Here is a 12,523-nt window from a genome sequence, read left to right on the forward strand (position 1 = left end):
CTCGGCCCTCCCCCTCCATAGCCTCCCTCTACCGCCGATGTCTCTGATGACGCCATGGGGCGAAGCCCTGTGGTGAGGCGACGGCGGCGCAGTCCTCGGCCGATGGTAACGCGTCGGGGTAGCGGCGTCCATCTCCCTCCTCCTCCAACGGCAGTGCGCAATGGGTTGGCGGTGGCCTGGAGATCTCCTGCGATCGTTTGACGGATTGCGATGAGATCTGATCTGAGCTCGAGGGGTTTAGATCGAGATCCACTGTGGCTGCGCCTTGTCTCGACAACGTCAAGAGAAGATCCCCCTGGGTAATCTTCGTGGCACGAGGACGTCCGGGTCTCTTGGCCCGGGCATGGTGGTGGTGGCTGCCTTCTCCACCGAAGGCGGTTGGCCAGGCTGGTAGTGACGGATCTTGGACCCCACTATTAGCACTGGCGGCAAGTTGGGGAGACATAGTCGCCGGTGAAAACCGAGCCGACTCCGGTCATGGCGGGCGATGGCGGCGTCTACATCGTTACCGTGATGAAGGCATCATCAAGCAACTATCATCAACCTGCTCGTGCCGCTCGGGGAGAAATCCTTAGATCTCCGGATCGTATGATGGCGGCGTTGCGGTGTCGTGTTCCCTATTGGGGGCATCGTTTGTGGAGCGGCGCCGGATGGAAGAGGCGTGAGGTGGTGTGACGTGCCTTCTCTTGCGTCACGACGGCGGGTCTCGGCGGCATGGAGCAGCGGGGTCTCGCTGGTAGGCGTGTGATGATGGACGAGCGCAGGATGATGACGTTGTCTGGCGTCGTGGTGGCGTCGACGACAGCTAGACCGAGCAAGGTAGATGCAGCAGTACATCACTGAAGATGGATTGATGGCAGGTGGCTGCGGTGGCCTCATACCCGGCAAACGTCCTGGTTGAGAAGTGTGCCGGACTAGTGGGTGCCCCATACCTGGCAGGCGTCCTGGTTGGGACCTTAGGTCTTAGATGTTAGGTTTCGCTGCGAGGTCTGTTTGGTATTAGGCCCAGACTATCAGCATCCCTACATCAACTGAATAGAAGTAGCGACAGATGTTGCCTAGATGGTAGCTTTAGTCTTACTGTTGTACGACTTTGTAAGGTCTTATATGATTAATTAATAAAGTGGCTGCATGCATCATCCAGATACAGAGACCGGGGGTCCTCCTCCATTTCTGGAAAAAAAACCTCACCTGAAACACAAACATAGCTCCGTTGATATACCCAATACTAAATGTGCAAAAGACAATGGGAAATTAAGCAAAAACTTGGCCACAACTTCGAACCCCGGGGCTTCAAGGGGCATCATTGCTGTGCAGGGAAATAAAAATCAGCCATGTCTCTATCACGATGTGGAAGAAACAAGGCCACAACAGGAGCGCGTCACCATTTCGCCTTCCTTTTAAAGCGGGAGATGTATACCGCTTAATGAGTGAAAGGTTGAAAACTTTGGGAGCGCTCCCCGATGATGGCACCGCGCGTGTCCTGTCCACTTGGGAAAGGGAAACCCCTGCTCGGCGAGTCGGATGCTCATCGCTTTTGGTTCGGCCGCGAGGCAAAGCGCGCGCGTATCTTTGCAGAAAATTGTCGTGGTCGCGGGCTCTCTCGATGGCACGTCGCTCCTGTAAACAAACGACCCAAGAAAGTCTCGAACTAAAAAGATGCGGAGGAGAAAGCAGAAGGGAACGGGACAACCACGGATCAATATCTGACGTGAACTGGATGTGTGGATTCCGCGAGAGTTACAAATATAGCTGCCATATCAACCTCTAATCATCCCTTGATTTGATTAAAAAAAAACTGGATGTGGTTAGTGTTACTACTCTATGGTTCTTGCGTTGTGGCCCAGCGCGGATGGGTTGAATTCTTCTGGCTGCATGTGGCTGCCGGAGTATGAACAAAGTCAGAGTAATCAAACCAACATTAAAACAAATGTGTATATGTATGAACTACCAGTACTGGTGTGGGTTTATTTAAGGGAGATTTTTTTTGTTATAAATAATAAGAAGTCAGGTTCTGTCCAACGCATGATTGCCGCGTTAGCCGTGATCGGACGTGAATATTCATTCCAGAGGACAGGACACCGGCCGGTGGTGGAGGAGAAGATACTCTGAATGTGAGAGCGTTTTTTTTTTCTGAATGTGAGAGAGTTGGGGCCTAAGGAAGAGGATGAATGAGGAGCCATTAAGATTAGGACAAGTAATTAGAGTTGCTTACGGGCCACAACTGCGCGCGGTAAGAAGTGAAAGATGGGAGGGGTCTTGGCCCGCAAGCCGCCTCCGCACGCGGCACGCCTCTCTCTCTCTCTCTCTCTCTCTGCGCGAGTGACCGCGTGGAGCCTTATATAAGCCGGCCCTCGGTTCCTCCCCCCGGCCCAGTCTCTCCCCCTTCCCTTGTTCCTAAACCCGCCTCTCTCTCCCTCTTTCACACACGCCTCTCTCTCCTCTCTCTCGGCGTCCATTTCCTCTTCTTCTAGCTAGCTTGCTTCGGTGCCCGGCTTGCGGAGATGTCTGAGGCGTCGGTGATAAACCAGGCGGAGGTGGAGGACGCGGCGGCGGCGGCCGGTCTGGACCTGCCGCCGGGCTTCCGGTTTCACCCCACGGACGAGGAGATCATCTCGCACTACCTCACCCCCAAGGCGCTCGACCACCGCTTCTGCTCCGGCGTCATCGGCGAGGTCGACCTCAACAAGTGCGAGCCATGGCATCTCCCAGGTACACAACACACCCAAATTAAGCTGCTCCTTTGCGCGCACTTTCTCTCATCTTGCTTGATCCGAGCCCGACCGGCCGCGGGAATCTTGCCTTACTTACTCCCGTGTTTCTACCGGACAGGCAAGGCCAAGATGGGCGAGAAGGAGTGGTACTTCTTTTGCCACAAGGACCGCAAGTACCCGACGGGGACGAGGACGAACCGCGCCACCGAGAGCGGCTACTGGAAGGCCACCGGCAAGGACAAGGAGATCTTCCGCGGGAGGGGCCTCCTCGTCGGAATGAAGAAGACGCTCGTCTTCTACCTAGGCCGCGCCCCCCGCGGCGAGAAGACCGGCTGGGTCATGCACGAGTTCCGCCTCGAGGGCAAGCTCCCCCACCCGCTCCCGCGCTCCGCCAAGGTTTGCTTTCGCTCCTTCCTGATTCATTATCAAGTATTTTTCTCCTTAATTTCTTTCTGGCTTCATTCATGATTTGCTGCTAAATATGATATATGATTCGCGTGCAGGACGAGTGGGCCGTGTCCAAGGTGTTCAACAAAGAGCTCACGGCCACCAACGGGGCAATGGCAGCGGCGGACGCCGGGATCGAGCGGGTCAGCTCCTTCGGCTTCATCACTGACTTCCTTGACTCTGGGGAGCTGCCGCCCCTCATGGACCCTCCCTTGGGCGGCGACGTCGACCAAGTCACCGATTTCAAGTCCACCTCTGCCTACGCCACCGGTGCCCATTCCGGACACCAGGTTAAGATGGAACAGCACATGCCGCAGCAGCCGCCGCACATGATGTACTCGAGCCCCTACTTCTCCCTGCCGGCCGCTAACTCCGGCGACATGTCGCCGGCGATCCGGAGGTACTGCAAGGCAGAGCAGGTCTCGGGGCAGACGTCTGCGCTCAGCCCGTCCCGCGAGACCGGGCTGAGCACCGACCCCAACGCCGCCGGTTGCGCGGAGATCTCGTCGGCGGCGACACCGTCGTCTCAGAATCAAGAGTTCCTTGACGAATTCGACGAGTACCCCGCCCTGAACCTCGCCGACATTTGGAAGTACTGAAGCCAGCCGGAGCTGCACCTACCGCATGATTCGCTCGTCGATTGGTTCTGGCTCGTTGATTAATTACTGAATTGGATTACTTAACTTGGTATGTGATGCTGGTGTTAGTGGTTTGCTGATGCAGCATCATCTTCTTTCCGGAGGATTCTCGGGTCGGATCGGATCAGGTTACTATCCATCCATCCAGACAGACCTCCAGGGATTAGCTAGGCCTCCTTATGTTAATTAATTAAATTAGTCCTCGGTTCATATCTTGATCTGTGTGTACATACCACTACCACAACAGCTATTCTGATTGTGATTAGCAGTAGCAGCATGATGGTCATACAATTAATGTGTGTAGATTAGGGGGGACGACTTGAGATCCATTTGTGAATCGATTAATTTGGGCGCTGTTGATGAGCCAGGCAGCTAGCGCTACTACTAGCTTTGTATGGAATCCGCTTTGTATGTACATGTACCACCATTGATCATTAATTGCTTGAGTTTGACATGTCACTATGTGAATCGATGCTTGTGTTCTCTCTGTGCCGCTTTACACTTGGTAATCAATCAAGACGAGACTCGACGAGACGAGAGGCACTGGTACCAGTTGTGGTGCTGCTCATGGGGACCTTCCGAAATCTTTTTTTTTTTGAGACAACCTTCCGAAATCTAGCAAGGGGAGATATGACATGGATGGATGGATGGATCATGGTTTTGGGCCGACGGATGGGGCCTCCGCGGGCTTGTTTGGATCGCCCAATTATTCCCGGAGCACGTCGTGGGCATGGCGTCCAGTTGGCGAACTCCTCTAGTTTTTTCCCTCCTGTTAGGGTTTTGCTCCTCCCGGAGGTGCTCTGTCGCCGCCGTTGAGATATTATCTTCCCTCCTCCGATCTACCCTCGTCTGATGATTCGGGCTGACTAAGGGGTGATCCTTGCATCACTTCCCGGCCTTGATCGTCGACTTGGATTCGAGAAGAGAGCTAGGGTTCGCTTCACCGCCCGATCTATTCCGTTCGGGCTAGGGTTCAAGGTTTCGTCTGCGGCGATGGGAGCGAATGCCCATGAGGCGTCGGGCTCAGGATCCGCGACAGAGATAGACAGGATGATGGCTGAGTTGGGTCTCAGAGAGGAGGATCTCGACGATGTTGTTTTTGATGATAAAGCGGCGCCGCCAGAGTCTACCAGGTGGAGGGCTGTTGCTAGGGTTCATATAGATAAACCATACAGTCAATACTGGTTCTTCAAGAACATGAGGTCAGCCTGGGACCTTGCGCATGATGTTAAGTTCCGCCCCCTCGAAGATAATCTCTACACGATGCAATTTTTCTGCTTGGGAGATTGGGAAGGTGTCATGCAGGAGGGGCCGTGAAATTTCAGAGGAAACGCTGTGGTCATAGAGCCTTATGATGGAATTACTACGCCAACAGAGGTGAATCTAGATCATCTCAATATATGGATTCAGATTCACGATGTCCCAGATTTGTATGCTCATCTAGTTGGGCCTCTTGCTGCCAAGGTGGGAGAGGTTTTGTTTACTGAAACAATGACCCAGGACTTTGCGGGAAACTTCTACCGCGTCTGGGTTAAGATCAATGTTCACAAGCCTCTCAAGAATGCGGTTTCCATGATCCGCAACGGCAAGCGACAGATCTATCGTGTGAAGTATGAGCGCCTCCCAGACTGGTGTGTTGTTTGTGGCCACTTAGGGCATGTCTTCAAGGAGCATGGAGATGGTATTCATCCTCCATCAGCCCTATACTTCAAGGACCTGAGGGCCACATGGAATATGCGAGTCGGTGCTGGCCCTGGAGCTGGCCGTGGTAAGGGGCGACGAGGAGGTCGCCGCGGTGGCCGAGGAGGACGCAATATGGAACCGATGAACTCGGGACAGCAATACTCAGAGCAAGAAACAGGTGAGGTGGATGCGGTGATGAAGGAGCCAGATGGCAACGTGAAGATGGTGGAGGTTGAAGATAACAGGAAGCGTTCGGCGGAGTTGAATGGAGGACCCAAGCCGGCGCCCCCCGTCCCCCCCCCCCACATCATCAAGTGTTTTAGCTTTACCTCCTCCTGAAGTGCCTGTTAGTCCATCCTCGAAGCAGGATCAGAAGAGATCTCGAGTTAACTCCGACAAGTCTGGCCTGAAGAAAATACCTGTTCAAGAAAAATCACAAGATGCAAGATCAGCGACCTCCCGCGTGGAGGATCACCGGGCACAATGAATATCATATGTTGGAATTGTGGCGGTGCAGGCAAAGCTGCGACAATTCGAGAGCTTCGCGACTTAGCGAAGCAATTTGCCCCGACAGTGCTGTGTATTGTAGAAACACAAATTTCAAAGGCACGTGTCGAAAATCTTGCTGGTACTTTAGGTTTTAATAATTCTTATGCTGTGGGTAGTTCAGGCCGTAGCGGCGGAATCGGATTGTTTTGGAACGATGGAATAAAGCTTGATGTTTTTGGTTACTCGGAGTACCATGTTGATGCAACAGTTTCAAGCTCTGACCAGGGCACATGGAGGCTTACGTGTGTGTATGGTGAAGCACAAGTTGGGGAGAGATACAGAACGTGGGACTTACTCAAGTCGCTCGTGTCCGTAAATGATTTACCATGGCTATGCCTCGGCGATTTCAATGAGGTCCTACACCTCCACGAGCATGTTGGAACGGGTCAGCGAAGACACGCACAAATCCAAGCTTTCAGGGAAGCCATGGATGTGTGTGCTCTATCTGACATGGGTTATCAAGGCAAGCCATGGACCTTCGAGAAGAAAACTGCAGGAGGTGGGTATTGCAGGGTGCGTCTAGACCAAGCCTTGTCAAACATGGATTGGACTGCTAGGTTCCCTCACGCTCAACTTACACATGAAATAGCAGCCTCTTCGGATCATTGTCCGATTAGAGTTCAACTGGAACCGGCAAACCCTGCCCAGCTTCAAAGCAAATTATTCAGATATGAGGTGTACTGGGACAGAAACGAGGACTTTGGCTCGTCTCTCGAGGCTATGTGGAATGAGTCACCTGATGGACATACGGTTACCCAGATGAGCAAAAAACTGGGAGACCTGTCGGCTACGTTGAGGCAATGGAGCTCGGAGACGATTGGACACGTGGGGAAGGAGATAAAAAAGCTGAAAAGAGAGTTGGCCACTTTGCAAAATGACCCTCAGTGGATCTCACCCTCGCATGCAGAGACGAAAATTGCGACAAGCTAGTTGACCTCTACCACATGGAGGAGATCAAGCAGAGGCAGAGATCGCGAGTTGACCGGCTTACGGAAGGTGATAAAAACACCAAGTTTTTCCAACGGCGAGCTAGCCTCCGTCGACGGAAGAACACTATAAAAAGCCTAGAAAGAGCGGACGGAACGACTACAAATGATCCTGCAGAGATGGCCTCGATCACAAACGATTTTTATAAAACCCTGTTCACTTCGGAAGGTACATCAGGGACGGATGCAGTACTTAATACTGTCCCGGTTAAGGTTACTCATGCGATGAACACGCTCTTGACCGCTCCCTACACCGGCGAAGAGGTGAAAAAAGCTCTTTTTCAGATGTATCCTACCAAGGCACCAGGGCCGGATGGATACCCGACACATTTTTTTCAGAGGCACTGGGAATTATGCGGTGCCGAGGTAACTAATGTGGTTTTGCGCATTCTGCGAGGGGAAGAAAGCCCGGAGGTAATTAATGAAACAATCCTTGTTTTAATTCCAAAGGTGAAAGATCCAACTAACTTATCCCAGTTCAGGCCAATTAGCTTGTGCAACGTCTTATACAAGATTGCTTCCAAAGTTTTATCTAACAGACTGAAACAGATCTTACCTGACATTATCTCAGAGGAGCAGTCTGCCTTCGTTCCGGGACGGCTTATCACAGATAACATTATAACAGCCTATGAGTGCTTACATTTTATGAAGCGAAACAAAGCCCAAAAGAACAGATATTGTGCAGTCAAGTTGGACATGATGAAAGTATACGACCAAGTCGAGTGGACTTACCTTGAAGCAATAATGACCAAGATGGGTTTTGCCCCTTCTTGGGTGGCTACAATCATGCGCATGGTATCATCAGTAAAGTTTTCAGTTCTTTTCAATGGTACTAAGCTTGAGGAGTTTCTCCCATCTAGGGGAATCCGTCACGGAGATCCTATTTCTCCATACCTATTTTTGCTGGCAGCGGAGGGCCTTTCGTGCCTCTTAAAAACCCAAGATGAATCATCGAGCCTCAGTGAAATTCGAGTTGCTCCGTCGGCACCGCCGGTGAGCCACTTGCTTTTTGCAGATGATAGCCTGCTGTTTGTCAAAGCCAGTTCTTATGGAGCAAATCAGTTGTCTTCCTTGATGGAAAGTTATTGCAATGCCTCGGGCCAAAGGATCAATTTAGCAAAGTCCTCGGTGTTCTTTAGTAAAGGCTGCCCCTCCGCTCTTAAGGCCGAAGTTTAGAGTGCTCTAAATATTTCAAAGGAGTCACTATCAGATAGATACCTTGGGATGCCAACGGATGTGGGTACTTGTAAGAATGGAGCCTTCAAATTCCTGAAAGATAGAGTCTGGAATAAAGTTAAGGGGTGGATGGAAAAACTTTTGCCAGCAGGTGGCAAAGAGGTGTTGATAAAATCAGTGGCGCAGTCCGTCCCGGTTTATTCCATGTCATGCTTCAAACTGCCGCGCGGACTGTCTGAACATATCAACTCACTGATCCGGAAATTTTGGTGGGGGAGTAAAGAGGAAAAAAGGAAGCCAAGTTGGGTCTCGTGGAGCACGATGACCAAGCCAAAGTATTGTGGAGGTCTTGGATTCAAGGATATCGAGCTTTTTAACTTAGCTCTCCTTGCAAGGCAAGCATGGAGATTATTAATGGATCCAGACTCACTTAGTGCACGTGTACTGAGGGCCAAATACCATCCAGGGGCTGATATTTTGAATGCTGAGCTTGGATCGGCTCCCTCACAAATCTGGCGGGCTATAATCGAGGGTCGCGATGTTCTCAAACAGGGCATCATAAAACGTATTGGAGATGGACTCACGACACATATATGGGATCATAATTGGCTTCCGAGACCAGCAAATATGAGACCTATAACTAGCCTCCTCGCTAACCCGCCACAATGGGTCAGTGACCTTATTTTGCCAGGCGCTGAATGGGACCGAGCGGCAGTTTCTCAGATCTTCTTACCCACAGATGCACAAGCGATCATATCTATACCCCTGTGTACGAGACAAATCGAGGATTTCTGGGCTTGGGTACATGAGAAGAACGGTGTTTTGACGGTTCGCTCGGCTTACCGAATGCTGGTTGAAACTAAGATGCGAAGAGAAGCCTGGCTCGAGGGGAGAGGACATTCGTCAGATACCTCCAGAGACGCTAAATCTTGGGATAGACTATGGAAAGTTGATATTCCATCAAAAGTCAAAAATTTTCTGTGGCGGCTAGCTCAACAGTCTGTCCCCACAGCTGATGTTTTACATCATCGGGACATGTCAACCTCGACGAGATGTGGTCTGTGTGGATCTGAAGATTCATGGCAACACTCATTACTTCATTGCACGGTAGCTCGGTGTGTTTGGGCGCTACAAGATCATGATCTGGTGGAGACCTTAAATAGCACCCGTGAGCCTGACGCACGTCGATGGCTATTCTCCCTGTTGGATACACTTTCTTCTGCGGAATTCATCCAGGTTGCAGTTACCCTATGGGCTCTATGGTATGCACGTCGGCAGGCTCTCCATGAAAATATCTTCCAAAGTCCACTATCCACGCACCAACTTTATCATGAGATATATCAGAGAGTTGGAAGACTGTAAACCCAAGAAGATTGGATCGATTACTGCTAGAAGCTCCGAACAATTAAGACAAACATGGATTCCACCACCGTCGGGTCTCTCCAAGATCAGGGTAGACGGTGCGGTCTCTAGAGATAATCTGTATGGCTCCTTCAGCGCAGTCTGCAGAGATTCTTCGGGTCAGTTCCTGGGAGCTTCAGCAATCAAAATACATGGCATCACTGAGCCTGCAACCCTCGAAGCGCTAGCTTGCCGGGAGGCGCTTGCGCTAGCCTCAGACTTGGCTTTGACCGATTTCATAGTTGCTTCTGACTGCCAAGGTGTGGTAAATGATATCAAGCATGGCACGGGAGGGTCTTATGCAAGCACGGTCAAGAAGATTGTTGACACATCAAGAGATTTTCATCAATGTACCTTTATCTTCGAAGGTCGAACAACCAATATCGAGGCACACAGTCTCGCTAAACATGCTTTCGGTCTGGATCTAGGGCGCCATCTGTGGCTAATAAACCCTCCAGACATTCATTGTATCCCTATGAACTTATTTGATCAATAAAGTGTGTTTAGACTCAAAAAAAAAAGTTGGCGAACTCCTCCTACTAGGCGCCGAGGTGAGTAGGCTACGTACGAGCTGCAGCCTTATCCCGTTTCGGAAAACCCTCGGCCCGCCCCGCCTCTCTCTCTCGTGTCTCCAAGCGATCCAGCAACGGAAGAGAGGAAGGAAACGAGCACATCCGTTGATCCTAACCAACCAAACAACCAACCCCAGCTCGACGCGGGGTTTGGGGGGTGAAAACTTGTCGCTCACACACACGGCGGCCGACGGCGACGAGCGGGACGGGCCAGCCGCTCTCTCGCCCTCGATTTTGCGTGCGCGCACAGCACAGCACACAGACAGACACATACAGAGGTGAGGCGCGCCAGGACGGGAATCGCTTGCTTTCCGCTGGACGCAAGCCGTGGCGAGTTTCGCGGCGATCTGTTCGCTGTTGGCACGCGCTCGCTTCCTTGGTGCATCAAAACCCGGCCAAGACCAAGGCGGTGCAGCAAGGAAAAGGATGCGAGGATCAGCAGGAATCTTCCAACCATTCCTTTTCTCTTTTTTGTGAAACAATCATTCATCCATCTATTCATTCATTCAGAGTAGTCCTGCTGCGACACATGGAAATATTTATTCAAATTTAGAGTAGTAGTAGTAGTTTATTACGGACGTCCGCTTGGCGAATATTCTGGGCTGCCCCTTAAAAAACAAGGAAAGGCTAAGCTAGACTCATGAAAACTAATATCGTGGGTGGGTCCCTGGGCTCCCGGAACTCGGATTGGATCATTAGCTGTCCAAGTCGCACAGCCGCAGTGACGTCACAACTTTAGGCTCCACCAGCAGCGGTACCTTTTCTCCTTCGAGGTCCCTCCCCTCCCCTAGCTATAGTTTAACTCCTCGTCAATGATCGCATCGCAGGGAGGAAGAGGGTGGTCTAAACAAACAAAGATGGTCAGGAAGGGTAGGAGGGTGCATCACCCATGTTGCCCCTAAGGATCCTCAATTTGTTTATTTATTTCCCCAAGGATTTGGTTAATTAATCCGATGTGGATGTCCAGATGCAGGTTGCTTTCAGTCTGTTGATTAGGGCGCGGATTTTGCACCCATTTTATCCGGTGATTTGACAAGACACAGCCAGTGGCGGTTGACGTGGGGCCTCTTCGTTTCATATTTTCTTTCACTTTTGCTTGGGTACACCCCCAATACAAGGACGGCCGAGATCGCACGATACCTTTTCGATACATATTTAGAAAAGTCTTCCCCGCCTCCCCGTATACGCGTACGTCTTGTTTTTTTCTCCGCTGGACCACGCGCACCCTGGACGACCCGCAGCCCACGTACCCTTTTTTTTTCTAAACTGATGCAAAAAATAAAATGCGACGACAAGGATTCGAGCCCGCGCACTAGCGTTCAAGTGTGCCACGCCATAACCACCACGCCATGCCCCATTCTGCGACCAAGTGCATTTTCTGAACCCTTTTCTTCTTTCCTTTTGTTTATTTTCTAATTCGACGAAAAAAGCGCGCGCTAACTGGGAGCTCCTAATCCGCGCGCGCATTAAGCGCCGGTTGGCGCTTCTGGCGCTCGCAAGCGACGGGAAGCGGGCCGGCCCAAAAAAAGGAGGGCGCCCAACAGAAAAATTAAAATCAAATTGGCACGGCGCTCGCAAGCGACGGGAAGCGGGCCAGCCCAAAAAAAGGAGGGCTCCCAACAGAAAAATTAAAATCAAATTGGCACGTGCGCCGTCACTCGATCCGCCGACCTCCTGTCCCAAGTTACACCGCGCTAACCACTCGGCCACAACGGCACATACAGTAGGCTTAATCACTTAATTTCCTTTTTAGGTTCTTCTTTCCTTTTTCGTTTTTTCATTTTTCTTTTCTGTTTTTTCTTTTTTCTTCCTTACATGATGAATTTTTCCAAACTCGTGAACTCTTTTCAAATGGATGAATTTTTTTCATTTTTGATTGAAAAAAAGTTCATCGAATTTGAAAAAATTTCACAAATTTGAAAAAGATATTCATCGGATTTGAAAGAAGTTCATGGGATTCAAGAAAAAGTTCATCACATATGAAAAAAGTTCATTGATTCTGAAAAAAGTTCATCAAACTTAAAAAAAAAAGTACTTCAGAACCCCCTCCGGTAGACCGCAACCGTGCTGGTATCACATGGTGTACGTGATCGCATGCATGCAAGCGCACGAAAGTGTGCACACATGTGGGCACGACCAACGTAGGCCACCACGCAAGGATTGAACGAAATCAGACACCAATCCAACGTCGTGTCACGTCCGGCCACTTTTTCGGGGCTTTTTCACCCAGAAAATCGTAGAAAATGCATCGAGCGTTGGAAAAATATGCAAACTGGCGTGCGTGATGCCGATGATGATGCCAGCGTGTGGAGAAAGTTTGGGTCCGGTTGGCGGACTCGGAAAAAAAAGTACTTCGG

General features: G+C 50.8%; 2 protein-coding genes across 2 annotated transcripts in view; both read left to right on the forward strand.

The window, feature by feature from the left end:
* Nucleotides 1-2,382: 2,382 nt before the first annotated feature.
* LOC119285573 (NAC domain-containing protein 92-like) lies at nt 2,383-4,237 on the forward strand. The gene is made up of 3 exons (XM_037564876.1): nt 2,383-2,712; nt 2,833-3,110; nt 3,218-4,237. The coding sequence occupies exons 1-3, from the start codon at nt 2,505-2,507 to the stop codon at nt 3,758-3,760; spliced, it is 1,029 nt and encodes a 342-aa protein (XP_037420773.1). The 5' UTR covers nt 2,383-2,504; the 3' UTR covers nt 3,761-4,237.
* Nucleotides 4,238-5,290: 1,053 nt separating this feature from the next.
* LOC119283470 overlaps nt 5,291-12,523 on the forward strand; it is a 12,348-nt gene continuing 5,115 nt past the window's right edge. The window contains exon 1 of the mRNA XM_037563011.1: nt 5,291-5,567. Within this exon, the coding sequence (XP_037418908.1) occupies nt 5,291-5,567 (277 nt within the window). The remainder of the gene's footprint in view (nt 5,568-12,523) is intronic.

The sequence above is a fragment of the Triticum dicoccoides genome, chromosome 4A (assembly GCF_002162155.2).
Source record: "Triticum dicoccoides isolate Atlit2015 ecotype Zavitan chromosome 4A, WEW_v2.0, whole genome shotgun sequence".
In the NCBI taxonomy this organism is placed as follows: domain Eukaryota; kingdom Viridiplantae; phylum Streptophyta; class Magnoliopsida; order Poales; family Poaceae; genus Triticum; species Triticum dicoccoides.